This window comes from Clytia hemisphaerica, unplaced genomic scaffold (assembly GCF_902728285.1).
Source record: "Clytia hemisphaerica strain Z4C2 unplaced genomic scaffold, Clytia hemisphaerica genome assembly, whole genome shotgun sequence".
Classification (NCBI taxonomy): Eukaryota; Metazoa; Cnidaria; class Hydrozoa; order Leptothecata; family Clytiidae; genus Clytia; species Clytia hemisphaerica.
Window position 1 is genome coordinate 1,372,907 of NW_027103564.1, and position 18,394 is coordinate 1,391,300.

Consider the following 18,394-nt stretch of genomic DNA (forward strand, 5'->3'; position numbering starts at 1 on the left):
GTTCGATCAGTTCGATAAACCAATTTTGTTCGACAAGTTTGTGCTGCTCCGCCACTGTATATTAGCTTCTTTTCAAAGCCAAATTCGGAATGTAAATCGGGAAATTACTTCCGATAACGGATTACACACTTTTTCTGTATCCTTTTAGCGCCAGAAGAAGCGGTTTGTTGGGGCGGGCGTAGTATTCCGCCACTCGGCCGCGTGCGAAATCGCAACAGAGGGGCTACGGACTTTTTTCCGGATAGACAAATATCCGGGTACAATAAACATCAAGCTGTTAAGTCCGGGAACTGTCGAAATTGGCAATCCCGTGCCAGGACAAAGTTTTTACAAGCGAGGGAAGATATGAGGATTTAATATCATCGAACTAATCAAAGGTTTTACTGACCGAACTAATCGAACTGCTGTTGCTTCAAAAATTGTGAGTGTTCGATTAGGTTCGAATAATTTTTTTAATCGAACTTTAATCGTTCGATGGAGTTCGATTAGTTCGATTGTTCGATTGGTTCGACAAGTTCGATTGATCGGTTCTGGAAAAAAACATGTAAAGATAGATGTTTGAATAAGAGAGTTGAATTTACTCTGTCATTTCAATTTTTATTTTTATTTAAAGGATACACGATTATTTTATCAATTACAATGGGTTCTCAAGACTCCATCAATGAAAACAAAGAGTGTTTAAAGTTCATTGAAAACGATGATTCGAATCTGGACGATCAAAAGAGTTACAATGCTCCTAGAAACAAATGGTATCACATCAATATGGTCTTCCTTTCAGCAAAATTTTGTTACTTTTTCGATGAAGCAAAGAAGCTGACATATTTACCAAGTTTAATATTGTTTTTGACAAGTTTGGGACTATCTAAATCAGAAGCTGGTATCATCTTGGGGTTTAGGTAAGTTGAATGGTTTTTTTTGCAAATTTTTTAGGTTCTGGTGATAATGTCTGTTTGTTCGATTTAGAATATATCAAGATATAACCTCTTTTTTACGAGAACATCAAAAATCTTTAAAGGCTTCGCATGTTCTTAATTTTTTGAGCTTTTGAAAAGGACAATTTAAGACTTTGCAGGCTCCAGGTTTCTTAGGAAATTGCACAGATATACTCACGAAATGGTAAAAATAAGAACAAGATAGGAACACTTTTGGGCTTAAAACTGAAAGCTTAAGAACATCCAAAGGCTTCAAAATTTTTTAGATGTTCTAAAACGCCAAGTTTGTTAGCAAATTACACATAAATACTCACAAAATGGTGAAAATAAGAACAAGTTAAAAACACTTTTATGCTTAAAACTAAAAAAGTCAAGAACATCCAAAAGCTTCCAAATTCTGCGGGCTCTAAAACGCCAAATTTCTTAGTAAATTACAGATTACAGTGGAATACTCACAAAATGGTGAAAATAAGAACAAGTTAAGAACACCTTTGGGCTAAAAAATTAAGAATATGCAAAGGCTTCAAAAAATTCTGCATGTTCTCATGAAAAAATATGTCTCGTAACGTGTTGCTATGTTCCATTTTAGCACACTTGGGACTATCCTCGGTGGTCCATTCTGGGGTATGTTGGCTGATAAATGGAAATGTCATCGGCTTGTAATCATCATTATCGCAATAACATCAATTTTGTCAATGTGCTCTCAACCGCTGATCAGCCTACACGTTGCAACCGCCGAAAACGCTAACCAATGCAATGTTAAATCGTCGAATGGCAACAAGGAAACAAGATCGCAATATATCCAAAACTCATCATCCAATATCACAAGGTCCAAACATATTGGAAACTTTTCAATGCCAAGTTATATCACTTTAAACGAAACATCAACCCTAGAATCTATTAGAAAACCAGAACAATATGGCAGGTTATTCTTCGTTTTTCTGACTCTATCATTTGTGGCATCATTCTCAGATAAAAGCACAATCACTTTTATCGAAACAGGTACTGTCAGGAAAATTCAACTAACAAACAGCGCAAATTCAGTCTACGGTCGACAACGTGCTTTAACACCAGTTGGTGGAACGTTTGGTAACATTGTTGGTAATTTGCTAATTCAGAATTTTCCTCCAACTTCTCATTTTTCTTGTTTTACTGGCATGTTTTTAACATATTTTGTTTTCTCTGTTGGGACTCTTGTCTCACTTTTGATACTATATCGTGGATTGAACTTCACACAAACTAACGAAGGAAAAGATGAAGAAAAGCTTGTTGTAAAAGAAGCAAAACAATCAAATGAAGAACTCATTACCACCAAAGGTTTGGATGAACCAAATGAGAAGGTTTCAGAAGTTAAAGAACCAGGTAGCTTTACTCAGGTTCTATATCAAAGCATTACAAAACCAGAGACAGTTTTAATCTACTTATCAGTTTTGTTTATTGGTCTCGCAACGGCACCAATGATGAGTTTTCATTTCCTTTTACTTAAGGATCTGAAATCTTCAACCATATTCTTTAATGTCATCACAGGTAGTGGAGCTTTTGGAGCAACATTTGGTTTTTATTTTTCAAACAAAATAATCAAACGACTTGGAGTTTGGAAATCTAACATGCTATGTTTCACGATTAATGCTGTTGTCCTTTTCTTATATGGCATATTGAAATCTCCTCTTGGTATCGTCTTGGTCAGACCTTTCTTTGGATTTTCATACTGTTTGTTTATCACCGTCGGAGTACATTATCTTAAACAGCACTCACCAGTCTCAGTTATAACAACTACAGTATCAATCCTCATGTCCCTGTATTACGGAGTTGGCCCTGGGATCGGATTAACAATCGGTGGCAAGATTTATGAAAATTATGGCAGCAAAGGCTTGTTTTGCGGAATGGCTGTTTTGGTTTTAGTATGGAATTTAATCATAGTTGGTTACGTGATATTTTTCAAAGCAAGAAAAAGATTGACTGCTGAGTCTACAAAAGTTACATTGTGATTACTGTATCTCTAAATGAAACAATGAATTGAACTGAAGTGTCCCGTATTATAAACTTAGAGTCAGAGGATCGCTTTTTAAAGGAAACTTCTACAGAATACTGCTTTTAAAGGATTACTATATATTATACACCCCTGTCTCAGTAACCAGTTGGTCTTGAAAGTTCACCGGGTGACTTTAAAATGAGAAATATCCACCGGGGTAGAGGATTCAGTCACTGCGTCAAGAAAATTGGCAATTTTTGATACCGGGCAAAGTCAAAAGTAAGGGTTTTTCTCTGGGTTTGCGCTATTTAGCACTTTAGAAAAATCAGATTTCGTCTGGTTTTTGATAAAGTTCTCGTTTTTTGTCCGGGTTGAGATTCCCATTGTTCTTCACTCGATTTTTACACCGGGTTATCGACAGGGGCGAATCTGACCGGGCCACTGATACAGGGGTGTTATTATTTTATCATCCAATTTGTTAAATTTTGTTTTTAAATATTTTTCATTTAAGTCCATTCGCTTTAAGTGTGCAACAATTCTTTAGAAAAAAACTGCCCTATATCTAAACTCAGTCAGTAACCTTGTTGCTTTTAAAGGATTGTTCTATATTTTATCACTAAATATTTGCAAAGTTTTTAACGCATAATTAAAGTTAAAAAAAAATATATTTTGTTGAATTCCTTTCATTCAGAGCACTAAGATTTTCGAGAAAAATGCCCTTCCGGTAGAAAATTTCGTCGGCTTAAAGTGACGAAAGATGAATTTTTTACCAAATGATTTTTTCCCTGAACATTTTTTTCGTTTAAGATTGAATACTTTAGCGCTAAATTTTCGGCTAATGTGCTACTACTTACGACAAAGGATTGTCACAAAACTAAAGGAAATACAATACTAATGAAATTGGACCAGCGACTTTTCGATCTTGACACAATAATGCAATAAATGTTCAGTTCATTAGTGATTTGCAGTCTTAATTTCTCTAAAGAGCCGACATTACTTAAAAAAAAATCTTTGTCGGCAAAACATTTTGTCGCCGTTGCTTAAAAGTGACGAGTGACATTATTAGCAAGTAACGAAATTTTCGCTGATGAATTTTTTGAAAGACGAATTTTCTACCAATAAGGCTTCACGTTTTTTTATAAGAACAAATTTTATAAGAATATAAGGTTTCAAAACAACAAAGTGGAGATATTTTTAGTAGAAAAAATACTGGTTTGCTGGGAAACCCGAAAACGTTTGTTCTATTCATTTTTTAGGATCCTATTTTTCAAGAATTTGTCATATAATTTTTGCTTGCGTTTTGAAGATTTCAATAATCCTGCTGTCATCCAGGGAAATTTAATCGTCTTTGGTTTTATTTCGATTTCTTCCTTTGGAAAAGTGTGTTTTGGGGGAAGAAATTTTTTGAAAAATCCGCAAAATTAAGTTCGACGAAACACAAAAATTCTCTGGATTAAGAAGAATCACCCCTAAACTTTGTCTTTTCAGGGCAAAATAGGCCATATTGTAAACAAAAAAATTCTCTCAACTGCGAAAGTAAATTCCGCAAAACTTCCGAATTTTGAGCCGTGAAATTAAATTGCGTGACGATTTTTTACCGCGAAAATCTCTTCACTTAAGATATTATGAACATGATTATTGAAGCAATGGCGAGGAAATGAATATCAAAAGTTTTATCTGATGAATAGATAGATTCAGCTGTCAGTTGTATCTGTATGGTACTATGTAGCTACTCAATGCATTTCAAAGATCGATTGATAGTTTACTAAATTTTTGATCGACCGCCGGAGGCGGCTTTTTTCATAGTGGTACGCTAATCTCGTTTTGCCTTGGCTCATTACTTTGTCTACCATTTACTTTTTTTTTTTTTTTAACTAGATTACCCAGGTGTTTCTCTTTTTTTTCGCTGAATGTCTTTTATTCGGAATTGAATAATCGAGACATGAAAAATGACTATATTGTAATCTGTTTTCAATGAATAATCTAAAATGTACTGGAGATGACATGTAGGCGTTTATAATGTGCGCGCGCTCTTTCACGAGCGTGATGCGTGATTATCTGGCGTGATGGAAGGCGGTCGTTTCAGTGTGGTTTAGTTTTAAATAACACTGGTTGTCAAGACAACAAATATAAATGCAATTTTGATGTTTTTAATTATAAATGAAATCTTAAATGTATTGAATAATTTTGATAAAAAATAAAAAAAATGAATTCAAATTAAAAGAATTTTAAATTTTTTTTTTGACATATTGGGCTGTTCCATAAAATTTCAGGGGGTGGACGACCTTTTCAAGTGAAAACAAATTGTTTGGAAAAGTGTAGATACCCCCTGGAAAATAGCAAAATTTGCAAAAGGAACCTTTGGAAAAAATTCTTTTCATGTCTTAAAGTGAGGGTGGACGAACCAGTTGTTCACACCCCCTGGAAATTCAAGAAGAACTTTTTTATCCCCTAGAAATTCTTCTCGGATTACCCCCTGGGAATGTTAGTCCCTGTATGGTTATAAAATGAAATAGCCCATTTTGATAAAAAATAAAAATTTGGTCATTTTGTTCAGTTTTGTTTCAGTGTTTGTCTATGAGAGAATCAAAAAAAATTTTCGCAATGAAAATCACTCGTATGATAGTTTTCTTTTTGTGTTTCATTTCAATTGATTGCTTTGACACCGATGTTATTTTCGACCCTCAAAAAGACTCGAAAGTTTCTTCAGGAAGTCAGATCTCGAAACCAGGAATATCTGTAACACAATGTTTTTATGGATGTTTGACGGTAACACGGTGTCAAGGTGTGAATTATCATCCTAGCAATCAACATTGTGTTTTGGTTAGCGAAGTTGATGATATCGAAAGTCAATTGCAAAATGATGCAGGATGGATTTTTTATGAGAAAAAACAGGTTTGTTTAATATATAAATTGAAAACTTAAGATCATTAAAATTTGTTTTGATAATTTTACCTCTCTTTTGACTACTAATTTAATCAGATTAAATTTCGTGAGATAAAATTTTGCGAGCAAAAAATCACAAAAGTTTTTGGATTTAATTTCGCGAGTCAAGAGTTTTGAAAAATGTTGCGTGGATTTAATTTCGCGATTAAGCCTGAAAACAGCTGAAAAATAGCCATTTTTTGCCACAAATCGTGACTTTAGACTGGTTTCTCCGCCAAAAATGCGATTTAAAAAAATGCGAGTCAGGAATCTCACGCGTTTTTGCGAGTTTTAATTTCGCGAAAATGATAAAATTTCGCGAAATCGCGAAATTTAATCGCGATTAAAGTAAAACCATCATCTCTTTTGACAAAATGATTCATGTCTACTCTGAACATTTTTAAAAATTTAAATTTAAAATATTTTAGTGCTTAGATGTTTAGGTTTCGAAAAATGATTGCCAGAGAGTTCCAAGCTTCAAAACAGCTGAACATAGCTATGGACTATAGTCTGGTGAACAAATTCGTTTGTAAAAAGTGAAGAAGTTATTTGCCTATAATACTTTGTCTTTAGTGCTAAATTTTCGAAAAAGAATTGCCAGAGCAGAGACTTCAAAACAGCTAACCTTAGTCTGGTACAAAAAAAATTGCTAGTAAAAAGTGAAGAAATCATTTGCCAAATTTATTCGCCGATGAATGGTATCGAACACTTTATATTTAGAATTCTATAAATAAAGTATTTCAAATCTCTATTGGTAAATTTCTTTTGTTTAAAGTTTCTATTATGTTTAATCCCATTAAAAAGCGAATTCCCGGTGGGGGTCACTAGTGGCCACCCAAAGCAGTGCCTATAGACCAAGAGTAAGGCTTAAAAGCCTGGAGCTGTCTATTGTGTAGACTATGAAAACACTGAATAACACTACAAGCTGCTACGCTATTTTCATTTTAGAACAATCAAGAATCAACAACCGAGATATCAAATGATGTATCAATCAGAGGGGGTAAATATTCAACTTTAATGAGATGAAAGTCGTGATTTTGCAATTGTCACATAAGCCGGTTGGAACCTCCCCCGCCCTAGAAAATTTGCCCGAAAGTTTGTCCCCGATTGGAAAAACCTCAGCCTAAAAAAGAAAAAAGGTGGGTTTTAGGAGAAATAGAGACTAAATTGAAAGAAAATTAAATTTGGCAAGAGTTTATTTTGGCGAATAAACTATAAATTTAAATTTGGCAGAAAGAAACTTTGGCGAAAATTTGGCGAAATTTCTACTAGAAAGCCAAATAAACAAATCAGTCTAAGTCTAAAGCTTAAATAAAATCCGTTGTTCGGGACAAATCGGAACAACTCAGATTAACTCTACTCAAGAGAATGAATGACCATTTTACAATACATTCACACTATGCAATCACCTGAGATACAGTTGTTCCAAATTTACGAGTTGGAAGAGTTATAACTCGGCATTACACTTTTCGGTTTAACTCTTTATTAATAAACCAACACAGCTTAATGATGAATCCAATTTCAGTTACTGAGAAGCGAAATAAAAAACATAGTCCATCAAAAATATCAAAAACGTATCTGTTTTAGGTACAACTCGGAACAACTCGGAACAACTCGGACTAGCCCTTCATTGTTAATTCAGCTTATTTGTGACTTTTTCAGTAAATATGTCAAACCGTGATCAACGAATATAGAATTAAAATTTAGTTTTGAGTGCTTTTTAAAAGGCTAAAGGCTAAAGAAAAGTTAAAAAACTGTGCATACAAATTACAAACCTGCGCAGAAATTACAAAGATGCGCATAACATCAATGGACAAAACTGCACACGAAACCATTTTAAATGGATTTTCCAGGGGAATTGAACCAGTACATTAGAATTTCCATTGAATTTCGATGGAAATTTCACTCCTCTGTGGGAAAGTTCCCTCAAGGCACTGAGACAGAGGCCTTCCCAAAATAAATCTAGGACACTTAGATTGATTTTTGGGACTTTTAACGGACTACTCAATAGCATCCGGGTAGTGGGAAGGCTTCAATTTCCTCTCATATTCGAGAAATGTTGTGCACAGTGAAACCTGTACTTCCAATTTCTAATTTTACTGATGGGTGTGGTTCTTTCGTGAGCGCTATCAGAATTATTAAAAAGTGATGATAAATGAGTGATAGATAAGTAATGACCAAAAAGGCTATTTCTACACATTTTCATCAAAATGAAATATGAGTGTACGTAGAGAGCGCCTAAAGACTACTATTTGAGATGCAAAAAGAAATATTAGGGACACCAAATCTTATAGGTACCCATGAAGAAAACCAGCGCTAGGGTTGCACTAACCTTAGACTAGAGTCTACTTCTGACTGAACTTTGCTTTTTGATGATTTTGAGTCCAGTGAAGTAGACTAGAGGATATTGCCATCTTGAATTTTTTCACTTTCGTTTTCAAAAATTATAAGAAAATAACATAACAATAAAATATATGCTAAAATCCATCGAAGTTTATGAAACTATAAAAAGAACATAAAAATACCTCCAAAATTTGAAAGAAATTGGTCTATTGGTCATGGTTTTATGCTTGTTTTTCTCCAGAAAGGGACTGGGTCTAGTGGCATGTATTTGCTAACACCTCAAGCAAAGCCAAAATATGAAGCCTGCCAAATTACGCCGGGCCACTTATCAGCGCAATCCAGTCTATCAAAAAGCTATAAGTGGCCCCCGGGTAACCTGAGATCAGATTGTGAATGTTTTCTGCACACCACGCTGTAGCTCTAAAGAGATTTGTGAAAACAAACAATCTGAAGAATATGCATTCTCGAAATCGTAAGGACCACATTCGTCTAAAAGGACTGGGAATGACAACAAAGTTGCGTGATGGTGTTTAGGGCGCCATATCAGTTTTTATTTTTCCGGCGCACAACAAGATTCTTGTTGTAGAATTTCCTGCGGGAGGACTATTTTCCTCAGATGTGGTTGTTGCTTGTGTTTAACGTCTTTAACAAAATGTAAGACAATATCTACAGTATATGGCCCCCAAAACGGAGACGGCCCCCAAAACGGAGGTTTTCATTAAAATGAAGATTCTGACTTGTAGATTTATGAGAATTAAACGATTTTTGTTTCTTTTGAAAGAATGATGGTTATACTTAAAAATGAGCATGTTTTTGCTGGTTTGAGACAGATTCAAAATAACATATTTGCGTCTAAAGGATATATTTTAACACCAAAATTAGATAAAAATTGCATATAACTCACTCTAGCTCCTTGGATATTGAAAATAAGTTATGAAAACGGGGTATAGGAAACTTTCTACACCTAATGCCGTTCAGAAAATGCAAATACATCTGCGACTTTAGAGGCTGGGTAAAAGATATAGCATCTTCAAGGTCAACCAGTATTTTGGAGCCCTAGAATCAGCATTGACAAAACCGAAAATTCTAAATATGAGAAAAAGCAATAATCTTGGAATTCTATTCCTATCACCTTGAGTTAATAGTTTATAACAAAAAATTAAAATTATATATAAAATTTTTTGCTGAATCACCAAAAACGGCAAATTATGTCATTTTTTTGCAAAATACAGGAGAAAAATATCTTTAAAGCTTAATATTTTCAGTTTCAGTTAAGCTTTTTTTCTAAAATTTTCACAGCTTATTCCATACATGAATGGAACTATTTTCAAAAGAGGTTTGTTTTCAAAAACTTGATTAAGACGTTGTTAAATCAAAATTGTCATTTTGAAAATTTCTAAATTTTCAGTTTGGACTTTGCAATATCGAAAATTTTAAAATATTTCATAAAAATCATAAATTTTACATCCATCGGGTCGTAAATTTAAGGGAAAACACAAATATGTTCATAGTTTTCCCCCCTATTACCACTGGGCTTAATAATTTGATTTTAACTACACCTCCGTTTTGGGGGCCCCAAACCTGCATTTTGACAACCAGGGGTATACTGTAAAAATTTTGTCAAATAAATTCATACCCAAACCCCTCAATCATATTTCAAAACTATGGTCAAAATTTTGTATTCATATCTTAAAGATTTCTCGAGAAATCGTTAAAATTTCAAACCTCCGTTTTGGGGGCCATTAGAAAAAAACTACCTATCTTTAAGCGATTGAAAAATATTGTAGAAATTTAAAATTTTGAAAAAGAACTTCCAGGAAATAAAGTAGAGATGTTAAAGGTTTTCATGCAGCAAAAATTTTTGTAAAATCTCTTTTCCTCTAGATTTGAGAGAAATTTCAAATTTGATCGCCGTTTTGGGGGCCACATACTGTACTAACAAAATAATGTTTTCCAACAGCCATTATGATTAAAAAGAGTTAATTTTCTTTACAATTTTCACGACGTTAAAGTTATTGAGAATTGTTTTTTGTAAAAGTTATTCATAAAAGATATATCATGACAATTAATATGACACAGATAGAAACTTTGCAAATTTAGGGAAACATACAAAGACCTTCCTCTCTATAGAAGTGATACGATTCGATACTTTTTTCCGGACACCCTATACACCTGTTTCATTGTACCTTATCATCGGAAGCAAACGGTTCCTTGATTGCAATGGGAAAAAGTGATTAATTTTGTGTGCACTCATGGGAATATTTAAGTTCATAAAAAAACTGAATAAAAAGATGTTGGATTTTTAACAACTCTATTGTGAGATAATAGCTTTGTTGATCAAAATAAAGGAAAAGCTTGCCGTAACAAGCACAGAATCCTATATTTCTAAGGGTCCCCTTTCATAAAATCATCGATAAATTTCAAAAAGAGTTCTATATTACGATTAGGTAACCTTTCAATTAATCATCCATCATAATTTGAAAGCCCCTCCCTTTTAGACGTAAAGATTTCTTATGAAGACATGTTCAAGGAAAATGTGCTGAAATTCTCAAAATTATCACAGTGTTCGCCCAAAATTACATCGATATGAAGTCATAGAACTATTGTAACCTTACTTTGAAAAAATTATTTTTGTATCGCGTTTGAACAAGAACTTTTTGCATTAATGGCTGCGTTTAGACCAGCCTGGCATTTGTAATTGCTTGCAGTATTCTTTTGAATTCTATTGTTCCGCGCAATTGTTCGGTTTGTCAAATGCCTAATGATGCCAGCGTGTTGGCATTTCGTTGGCATTTGAAATGCCATTTTGAGCAAAGGAATCCCCTTTTCTGGCATTTCAAATCAAACAAAGGAACCAAAACAAAGAGAAAAATGACATTTCTGATTTTTTAAAGTATTTGCACGTTTTTTATTCAGTTCTTTCTATAGATTGTAAAATTTGCAAGATTTGCCATAGCCTAGCCCTACGGCAAAAAGTTTCAGTCTTAATGACTGCAGTTTTTGAGAAATTCCATGCTTTTCATTGTTTGATCTGTCAAAGTTGAACTTGAGGGAATCACCTTTTCAGTAATGACTCTAAAAAGACGATTCCTTAAATGCCATGACAGAAAATACAATGGAAAAGCTATTAAAATCGAATCCCTCATGAGCAAATGCCAAATTACAAATGCCAGTTGGTCTAAACGCAGCCAATATGTTTATTGCAATCAGGATAATATTCTCACTTCTGTTTTTATAAAATTACATTTCAAAGAAAACCGATTTGAATGAAGCTATAAAAGAATTTAACGATCACTTAGGCCATTACCGAGTCGTTTACTCTCCATCTATTTTTATTACCTTCATGATCACATTTCTTTAGAATTTATGATGATCTATGGAAAATTGCTACAAGTTATACCACGGTTCGGTAGAGTTTGGACATTAGATTTTGATTTCAAACTTCTCGAAGAACCAGAAGTATTTTCACTTATATTCCGTATCAAAGGCCACGATATGACCAGCACGGTGATGAAAATTATTCTTGTTGGGACCAATAACAAGGAGGAATTTTTGAGAGTTAGTTTAAAACCAAATCAAAGTACAAATTTGAAACTCTCAGTTCAAAGGAACCAAATCAGGACTGGAATATTGAACCAATGGCATAAATTACGTGTCATATCAACAATAGTTGCTTTTCCAGACATATCCAATATCTATTTATTGTTTAATGGAGCCTTGGTCGCCATGAAGACTTCAAACAAACTAACAAATTATGCCAATGTATTGCTGTACCACGATTTGAAAGGAAGCCAACCGAAAATCCTTTTGAGAGATTTCAAATTTAACCAAACAGAAGGTAGGGATGGGCGTTCTCAGCTGCAATCATGGTCGAAATAGAATGAGAATTCCGGTTATTTTAACGTTTTTCAAGATTTAAAGTTCTGGCGAGAAAGTCGATTTTGGGCTATCTCTTAAACTTAATCGAATATTTCAATTTGGGAGGGGTTGGCAGACTTCCAGGCTATATTCTGAGCCTTATTAGACTATTTTTGAACTTTTGGATCCTCAAGTCTTAAGTCTCATGTTAAAACTCAGAGTTAAAACTCTACCCTTCAAACCTACTTTAGAGCACTTACAAATCGATTGTGGTTTCAAAACTTCCCGGTGGATTTCCCTTTTTTCTCAAATATTACGACCATGATTGTGGCACACAACGTTGTTTAAATGCTCAGATAACGTTATTTGGACGTTATAAATGTCACATGGACGTTGTTTTGATGTTGTGTGCTGTCTGGGTTTTCTTTAAAAATCCAATTACAGGATGTCCCGTGGCGTAGACAGGAGGGACACAAAATTTGTGTAGGATAGAATTGCTATTTTAGCACCTCCACATTCTTTCATCGAATATTTGGATTTTGGAGGGGTTCGGTGGCTTCTAGGCTATATTCCAAGCCTTATTGGAGTAAATTTTAGCTTTTAAATCCTGAGATCCTAAGGTCCGAAGTCTCATGTTAAAACTTTACTTTCTAACTGTAGTTTAAGGCGCTTAAAAATCATTTGTGGTGTTTTAAATTTCGCCGGGAAATCCCCTTTGTCTCAAATATTTTCTCCATGATTGTATTCATAATGTAAGAAGATAATTAGAGTGTCATTAAAATCTTCTCTCCTACATAAATTTTGCGCCCCTCCTGTCTACGCCAGTCATGGTGTCCCGGAAGAAAGTCCTGTTTTAGAACACTTCTACAGGGTGTCCCGAAAATAAGTATTGAGTTCGAACATGAAGGTTGTTGCGTGTGTTTAACAAAATGTAAGAAAATATATACCAGCACAATAATTGTTTTTGCAGTCATCGTGATTAACCCTTTAAGTGCCAATGTCGTATATATCAGACATGGGCTATGTAGGAGGGCTAAGCCCTCCTGTAATGCCCAATTTGAGTTAGAAATCGTCATTTTTGGTCCAACTCGTAGGAATTGGATTTGGGCTTCATGGTCAAGCAAAAAAAAAAGCAAAAATGAGTCTTTTCAGCGAGATTTTAAGCTAAAAATGCAAAAAAAAAATGCAAAGATTTGACAAAAATCCACTTTTTTAAGATTTTGACCGTTTTTTGACAATTTTTGGTCAACGGGTGAGCCAAGAACCTCCAAATTTGGCCTTGATTTACTTGATTTTGTCCTCCAGCGAATTAATTTGAAGTTTTACCACTGGGCACCTTTCTATCATTCAAACAGGTCCGCGCAGCCTTTAAAGTTAGAACTAGCGATTTTCTTTAAAAAACTTAGAAAAAAATTACCGTGGCACTTAAAGGGTTAAAAAGAATTAACTTTCTTTACAATTTTCATGACGTTAAAGTTATTCAGAATTGTTTTTTGTAAAAGTTATTCATAAAAGATGTCTCAATGATGACAATTAAAATACGACAGATATAGAAACTTTGATAAACATTGCAAATTTAGTGAAACACACACAAGAACTTTCTTTCTGTAGTAGTGGTGCATCTCGATACTTATTTCCGGACACCGGAAGGGGGTTCCAGGTCCCACCTAAAAATTTAGGTCCCACCTAACCCTAAAATTCCCACCTTCAATCCAAACTCCCAGATCCCAGCTAAAAATGCTATCCCCACGAAAAATTATACTAATTCGATTAACTAAACAAAAATTCTTACTGTTTAAAAATAAAAAGGAGAAAAGTTTAGTATAGTAAAAGAATTATTTATAGAATATGAAATTTAGAAAAAATTATAATTAAATTGGAAATAAGAAAAAACTAACATTAACTTTTATCAAAACACCAAAAATCCCACCTAAAGAAATTAATCCCCACCTTAACTTGTTTCTCCCACCTAAAACCTGAAAATTTCCAAATCCCACCTGGAAATTTCCGACCCAAAACATCAACCCTGGGGGTGCACACTATGACCCTGTACTGAAATTGTCCGCCGGGAATGGAAGCTTTCTACTGTACACTGTATCTTTAGATATATTATCGTGGGATCCTATTAAAGACGCTTGCATCGTTGGTAACAATATGAAAACATATAACAATTTCCCAGATGACATAAATGCTTGCAAAGAAAAATGCGAACAAGATTCAAGATGTAAGAGTATCGACCACAACCAAGGCAATAACATATGTTACATTTCAGAAGCAACTGCATTATCTGCACCATCAGATTATAGTGAGCCTTGTACTGTGAACAATGTGTTGTATGATGTGGATTATACTGAGATTACAAGAGAAGGTAAGTTCTATAATATAGACTACAGTCTTCTTCTGACCATGGAGGTACAAAGAAAAACAGGAGTTTAATCTGTCGGTAATTGGTCGTTAAAGAAAGCATTAATTGAAAAATCTTGTCATTTGATGAAGGATTGCCAAGTTTACCAGCCTTTTTTTAGTCCAAATACTTTCTTACACCGATGTCAGAAACAATGGATCTCGTCTCATCTAATTTCTAAAACTGAAATGAGCCAATAAGATTTCACCAATTGATAAAAGAGCTCATTAAAAATGCACGATATTTGAGATTATGATCATGCAAACCTCGTAACTTTTTTAATCGTAGGGTAAGATTGGTTTTCTCCTGTTTTTCTTTATACCTCCATGTTCTGACTGTACATTGCTTTTCGATGATTTTGATGGCGCTGAGTCCAGTGAAGTAGAATAGAGGATTTTTCCATTTTTGGTTAGAAAACAGTTTCAGCAACTTTTTTATAGAACCTTTCCCCCTATCTTTATGCAAAAAATCAATTGATGAGGCAATTTTACACAAAGTATGCAAAAAACCCTATTTTTAGGCACTTTATGACCAAAATTTGCACATGAAGTTATTTTTTCGAAAATCAAGTTCCATAAGACTTTATTAAACATTTCAATTTTACATCATTGTGCAAAGTCAGAAAAAAAATACCAAGGCAATCGCGAGAAATGTTCATTAATTTTCCCTAAAAATGACAAAAGGGAATTTCCCAAAATAAATCCGAATTTTACGGCCAAAAAAACTGCTTCAAACTGCTTTGAGAACCTTGCCCTTTTTCTTTAAGCAAAAATTCAGAAAAAACTCACACAAAGCCCAAAAAAAAGAATTTTTAAGGCACTTTTTGATGAGCTCAGCCGCGAAACTTAATCTCCGCCAAAATTTATCCCATTAAAGTACCTATCATTTCATTTTCTTAGAAAAAGGCAAGCTATTGGATCTCTCAAGTGACACACCATTAGAAGTGTTACCAAAATTTTATTACCAATTCATTGTCTCCATCAAAATTCGACCCATCGCAATATTGCCTAACAACAATTGGCACAGATTATATTGGTTTGTTACACCTGGTGTTGAAAAAGATACTGGTATTCGCATACCAAAGATGCATATAAAATACAGCGGAAACAATGAGTTTACAATCCATGCTGAATTTGACAATGAGCCTCTTTCTGGTAATGTTCCTAATTCATGGTCTCAAATAGAAAGGATAAATATCATAGAAGAGTTCGAAATTCCCATCGCTCAATGGAGTACTATTGAATTTATTACTCGTTTCAAATCTAATAATATTTTCAATATTGAGATTAAAGTTAACGGTCAAGTAGATTTTACAAGAGATTTTACCATCACTGCAGCTCATATCACTAAAGATGCTTACAGAGAAGGTGTTGAAGTCCTTTTGGGTTACTCTGGTTGGTCTGATGATTATAAAAATAATTTGCAAGTTAAAGACTTTTGGTATGGTCGATATGATCTTGACTGAATAAAATTATAGATTACCCTAATGACAATTGGTACAAATTTTATTGGTTTGTCAAGCCTGGTTTTGATAAAGATAATGAAGTTCGCATGCCAATGATGCATATGAAATATAATACTTTCAAGAAATTTGACAATGTTGAATTTGACAATGATCCTAATTCATGGCTTCAACACATATCATCAAAATGTTCCATATTCCCATCGCACAATGAAGTACTATTGAATTTATTACTCGTTTCAAATCTAATAATATTTTCAATATTGAGATTAAAGTTAACGGTCAAGTAGATTTTACAAGAGATTTTACCATCACTGCAACTCATATCACTAAAGATGCTTACAGAGAAGATGTTGAAGTTCTTTTGGGTTATTCTGGTTGGTCTGATGATTATAAGAATAATTTGCAAGTTAAAGACTTTTGGTATGGTCGATATGATCTTGACTGAATAAAATTATAGATTACCCTAACGACAATTGGTACAAACTTTATTGGTTTGTCAAGCCTGGTTTTGAAAAAGGATAACGCATTGCCCTAACTCGCTAATAAAAGTACTGTTTTACCATTAAAACAAGATCATTAAGGGTTTTGGCTTGAAGATTGCTCGAGATACGATCACGCGATCGTGCAAAGTTAGATAATAAGAGACAAAGGAGAAGATCGTGTAAAGTTACATAATAAGAGACAAAGAAGAAGATCGTGTAAAGTTAGATATAAGAGACAAAGTTGCAAAGTTAGATAATAAGACAAAGAAGAGAAGATCGTGTAAAGTTAGATAATAAGAGACAAAGGAGAAGATCGTGCAAAGTTAGATAATAAGAGACAAAGGAGAAGATCGTGTAAAGTTACATAATAAGAGACAAAGAAGAAGATCGTGTAAAGTTAGATAATAAGAGACAAAGAAGAAGATCGTGCAAAGTTAGATAATAAGAGACAAAGGAGAAGATCGTGTAAAGTTAGATAATAAGAGACAAAGGAGAAGATCGTGTAAAGTTTGATAATAAGAGACAAAGGAGAAGATCGTGCAAAGTTAGATATTAAGAGACAAAGAAGAAGATCGTGTAAAGTTAGATAATAAGAGACAAAGAAGAAGATCGTGTAAAGTTAGATAATAAGAGACAAAGGAGAAGATCGTGCAAAGTTAGATAATAAGAGACAAAGAAGAAGATCGTGTAAAGTTAGATAATAAGAGACAAAGAAGAAGATCGTGCAAAGTTAGATAATAAGAGACAAAGAAGAAGATCGTGTAAAGCTAGATAATAAGAGACAAAGAAGAAGATCGTGCAAAGTTAGATAATAAGAGACAAAGGAGAAGATCGTGCAAAGTTAAATAATAAGAGACAAAGAAAGATCGTAAGTTAGATAATAAGAGACAAAGAAGAAGATCGTGCAAAGTTAGATAATAAGAGACAAAGAAAAGAAGAAGATCGTGCAAAGTTAGATAATAAGAGACAAAGGAGAAGATCGTGCAAAGTTAAATAATAAGAGACAAAGAAGACGATCGTGCAAAGTTAGATAATAAGAGACAAAGAAGAAGATCGTGCAAAGTTAGATAATAAGAGACAAAGAAGAAGATCGTGCAAAGTTAGATAATAAGAGACAAAGAAGAAGATCGTGCAAGTTAAAGTTAGATAATAAGAGACAAAGAAGAAGATCGTGCAAAGTTAGATATTAAGAGACAAAGAAGAAGATCGTGCAAAGTAGATAATAGAGATAATAAGAGATAAAAGAGAGAGAAGATCGTGCAAAGTTAGATAATAAGAGACAAAGAAGAAGATCGTGTGCAAAGTTAGATAATAAGAGACAAAGAAGAAGATCGTGCAAAGTTAGATAATAAGAGACAAAGAGAAGATCGTGCAAAGTTAGATAATAGAGACAAAGAAGAAGATCGTGCAAAGTTAGATAATAAGAGACAAAGAAGAAGATCGTGCAAAGTTAGATATTAAGAGACAAAGAAGAAGATCGTGCAAAGTTAGATAATAAGAGACAAAGAAGAAGATCGTGTAAAGTTAGATAATAAGAGAGACAAAGAAGAAGATCGTGCAAAGTTAGATATTAAGAGACAAAGAAGAAGATCGTGTAAAGTTAGATAATAAGAGACAAAGGAGAAGATCGTGCAAAGTTAGATAATAAGAAAAGAAGAAGATCGAAGAAGATCGTGTAAAGTTTAGATAATAAGAGACAAAGAAGAAGATCGTGCAAAGTTAGATAATAAGAGACAAAGGAGAAGAGATCGTGCAAAGTTAGATAATAAGAGACAAAGAAGAAGATCGTGCAAAGTTAGATAATAAGAGACAAAGAAGAAGATCGTGCAAAGTTAGATAATAAGAGACAAAAGAAGAAGAGAAGATCGTGCAAAGTTAGATAATAAGAGACAAAGAAGAAGATCGTGCAAAGTTAGATAATAAGAGACAAAGGAGAAGATCGTGCAAAGTTAGATAATAAGAGACAAAGAAGAAGATCGTGTAAAGTTAGATAATAAGAGACAAAGAAGAAGA

General features: G+C 33.8%; 2 protein-coding genes across 2 annotated transcripts; both read left to right on the forward strand.

The window, feature by feature from the left end:
- The first annotated feature begins 623 nt into the window (after positions 1–623).
- Positions 624–3,165, forward strand: LOC136800925 (major facilitator superfamily domain-containing protein 6-like). Its single transcript, XM_067057536.1, has 2 exons — positions 624–896; positions 1,522–3,165. The coding sequence occupies exons 1-2, from the start codon at positions 640–642 to the stop codon at positions 2,918–2,920; spliced, it is 1,656 nt and encodes a 551-aa protein (XP_066913637.1). The 5' UTR covers positions 624–639; the 3' UTR covers positions 2,921–3,165.
- Positions 3,166–5,466: 2,301 nt separating this feature from the next.
- LOC136800926 (uncharacterized) lies at positions 5,467–17,738 on the forward strand. The gene is made up of 5 exons (XM_067057537.1): positions 5,467–5,799; positions 6,778–6,829; positions 11,534–12,010; positions 14,135–14,398; positions 15,334–17,738. The coding sequence occupies exons 1-5, from the start codon at positions 5,482–5,484 to the stop codon at positions 15,897–15,899; spliced, it is 1,677 nt and encodes a 558-aa protein (XP_066913638.1). The 5' UTR covers positions 5,467–5,481; the 3' UTR covers positions 15,900–17,738.
- The last annotated feature ends 656 nt before the right edge of the window (positions 17,739–18,394 follow it).

Coding starts and splice junctions, on each gene's coding strand:
- LOC136800925 (XM_067057536.1), top strand. CDS start 640: ATGGGTTCTCAAGACTCCATCAATGAAAACAAAGAGTGTTTAAAGTTC. Junction 897..1,521: donor GGTATCATCTTGGGGTTTAG/GTAAGTTGAATG, acceptor GTTCCATTTTAG/CACACTTGGGACTATCCTCG.
- LOC136800926 (XM_067057537.1), top strand. CDS start 5,482: ATGAGAGAATCAAAAAAAATTTTCGCAATGAAAATCACTCGTATGATA. Junction 12,011..14,134: donor CAAATTTAACCAAACAGAAG/GTAGGGATGGGC, acceptor CTGTATCTTTAG/ATATATTATCGTGGGATCCT. Junction 14,399..15,333: donor TACTGAGATTACAAGAGAAG/GTAAGTTCTATA, acceptor TCATTTTCTTAG/AAAAAGGCAAGCTATTGGAT.